At 57.2% G+C, this 3,144-nt stretch overlaps 1 protein-coding gene across 1 annotated transcript in view; it reads left to right on the forward strand.

Annotated features, from left to right (window-relative positions):
* The window catches only part of LOC119428527 (ATP-binding cassette sub-family C member 9-like), a 38,812-nt gene continuing 35,668 nt past the window's right edge, over positions 1-3,144 (forward strand). Inside the window, exon 1 of the mRNA XM_037696208.1 lies at positions 1-22. Coding sequence (XP_037552136.1) covers positions 1-22 — 22 coding nt within the window. The remainder of the gene's footprint in view (positions 23-3,144) is intronic.

A 3,144-nucleotide genomic window follows, 5' to 3' on the forward strand; every position in this document is an offset into this window, starting at 1 on the left:
ATGTCCAGCTCCAGCACCATCCGTTTGTGTCCCTCGTGCAAGACCGGCTACTTGCTTAGCTTCGACCGGCACGACACCTGCGAGGGATGCCTGGGTCCCCGCCACGTCGCTCGCGCTTCCTCCTGCCGCCTCTGTGACGAGCTTCCACCGGAGGAAAGACAGAGGAGAGCAGCCTTGTTTAAGGCTACCATCGAGGACTGCCTGTCCGTGGCGGGAGACTGTTCGCTGGACGACGCCATGGATTTCTTCGACGCCGGCTCTCGGAGTGAATCGGATGATTCCTCTGGGACCGGTGACGCTAGCAGCAGCCCCGACGCTCGTTCCCTCCCGGGGAGCGCAGTGTTGGAAAGAGGGAGGCCGAGCGGATGCTCGACTCCCCCGGGGTTTCCCGCCTCAGCGACCACATCGCTCCCTGCCGTGGGCGCGCTCCTCTCGGAGCTGCCCGCCATTATCCGGAAAGCTGCTAGCGTTAAGGGGCTCTCCGTCCCCTCACCCCCCCCGCTCAGATCGGATGATCTTGCGGGAAGGTTTGGCTCCACGCCGGCTCGCCGTCCTGATCCCATTTGGCCTCGTTTTCCTGCGGTGACAGCGTACTGGAACGAGGCCGCAGCCGGTCCTGGTAGGTTAAGGGCGCCCGTCTCCACTTACGCCCCCATCACCAGAGTGGAGGGGTTCACCGAGCGGGGCTTTCCCTCGGTACCCCCCCTTGAGCCAAGCCTCGCGGAAGCCTTCGGAGCGAAGATGTCCAGGCTGGAGAAGTGTCCCGTCCCTCCGGGGAAACACGACCAGGTGGCGACCGCGCTCTCCAACAGAGCCCACCAGTGTGCTTTTCAGGCGGCCGCGGCTAACAACAACGTGGCGCTGTTAGCATTTAGCATGTCGAAGAGGCTGGAGGCCTCAGGCCTGCCGGAGGAGACAAAGAGCTCCCTGTGTAAATCGGCAGACGCCGTCCTCAACATGTGCGCCGCTTCCACGGTTTGCCTGTCGAGGATTGCTTCATGGATGACGGTAATCCAACGCTCCATCTGGCTCCGTCACTCTCCATTGCTGCCGGAAAAGCTGCACAAGGACCTCATGGAGGGCCCCATCTCATCGGACGCGCTGTTCGGAAGCAGCTTGAAGACCATGCTGGCGAATTCCAAGCAGTCGGAGGAGATGTCGGAAGCGGTACGTCATCTCATCAAGCCGCGCGGCTCATCCCGTCCCCCAGCTCGCTGGAAGGATCGTCGAGAGCAGAGGCAGAAGCACCGACGCTCCACGGCAGCAGCAGCTTCGTCTCGCCCAGCTCCACCACCAGCCCCGCCCGCCAGAGACCACCCCTCCTCAGCCCGGCAGCCTGCACTTCAGCGTTTCCCCAGAGATCGCCTGCAGACGGCGCTCGGGTCAAACAAACCGCAGAGCTCACGAGGGAGAAGGTTTAAGAAATGACGGTCTGCGGGGGATGTGTGTATGAACGAAACAGGAAGTGAAATAAATGATTTTTCAAAAATCAGAATGCCTGTTTTTAGCCAGTCTGTAAGTTCGGATGAGCTCACAGCCGCTACACACACATCCTCCACACAGAGAGAGCCGGTGGCATTAAATAAAGGTTTTTTAAACCCACCGCCGCTCCTTCACATGCCCAGACGCTCACGTGACACCACGGTAAGCGAAATATCTTGTTGTCAAACAGAACCGCACGATCACCACTCAAACGGTGTTAAACGCGCACCCGAGCGAGACAAGCAGCGTCCATCCAAACGGCACTGTGCCGATGATGCACGCACAGCTGCCCGGCGCTCACCGGCTCACATCGGGATAAATGTGGGACCGCAGGCCGGGTCCGGTGGAGGTCCCCGCTCTCAGCAAAAACAACACACGTTTTTCCTGAATAAACGCAAACAGCCGTCATCCATCGCGCCTCTGCGATCAGCAGCTCACGGCGACATAAGCGTGAGACAGCTGAATGAATCCAATGACGGGCCCCGCCCTCAGCGAGAGCGGCGCGCGTCCCTCCAGAGGAAACGTGCGCTCCCGCGAAGTTCACAACCTTCACTTCGACAGCACGGCGTTGATGACGTCACGCCCTCCACCTCTCAACGTTCGCACAGCGACGTTAAACGTGCAGCCTCTGGACGTCACCAGCTGACACACGCCTCGCCTCAGCGCACACCGCCCCGCCCGGACATGAAGGTTGGTCCGCGATCCAGTCACAGCGCACGGGCGCGCGCAGAACAGCCCTTTCGAGAAAGCCTCGCCTTGGGTCACGCGGAAAACATTTCCGCGACGCATGACGGCGGTCGAGGCGGAGGTTTGGATGACATCCGTTCAAAACACGGCACATCATTTAAACGCACGTCCACTCCACGAACGTCACGCAGAGTGGTTAAAAACATGCTCACCGGACAGATGGATGGACAGAGTGTTATGCAAGGGTTACACGCTGCAGTTTGCAACCCGACCCCCTCCGTTCGGAGGAGTTATAGAGACGGTCCTATCATCACCAGACCAAGTCTCAGCCTTAAATGCAGAAGTCCAGGAGCTTCTGATAAAAGGTGTAATCTCAAGAGTTCCCAACGAGGAGGAAAACACAGGGTTTTACTCACGCTACTTCCTGGTCCCCAAAAGGACCGGAGGGATGAGACCGATTCTGGATCTGTCAGCTTTCAACAAAGCGATCATGAACAGACCTTTTCACATGTTGACGAACAGACAGCTGTTGGACAACATCCAGAAAAACGACTGGTTTGTTTCCATCGATCTAAAAGATGCTTATTTTCACATACCAATCATCCCAAAACACAGAAAATTTCTGCGTTTCGCCTTTCAAGGGATGAAGTACCAGTACAACAGGCTGCCTTTCGGGTACTCCCTCGCACCTCGTACGTTCTCAAAGTGTGTGGAGACAGCCCTGCATCCACTGCACAGAGCAGGGATGAGAGTTTTGTTTTACCTGGACGACCTGCTGCTCCTGTCTCACTCCAGACAGGAAGCATTGATACAGGCTCAGGTGTTGGCATCACACCTGCTAAATCTGGGCTTCGCCATAAATTGGAAGAAAAGCTCGATTTTCCCGGCCCAGACAATTGTTTATCTGGGAGTGGAATTAAATTCAATTACCATGACGGCTCGCTTATCACAAACAAGAATCGACACTCTAAAAAA

The sequence above is a fragment of the Nematolebias whitei genome, chromosome 22 (genome assembly GCF_014905685.2).
Source record: "Nematolebias whitei isolate Nwh7 chromosome 22, NemWhi1, whole genome shotgun sequence".
NCBI classification, from domain to species: Eukaryota; Metazoa; Chordata; class Actinopteri; order Cyprinodontiformes; family Rivulidae; genus Nematolebias; species Nematolebias whitei.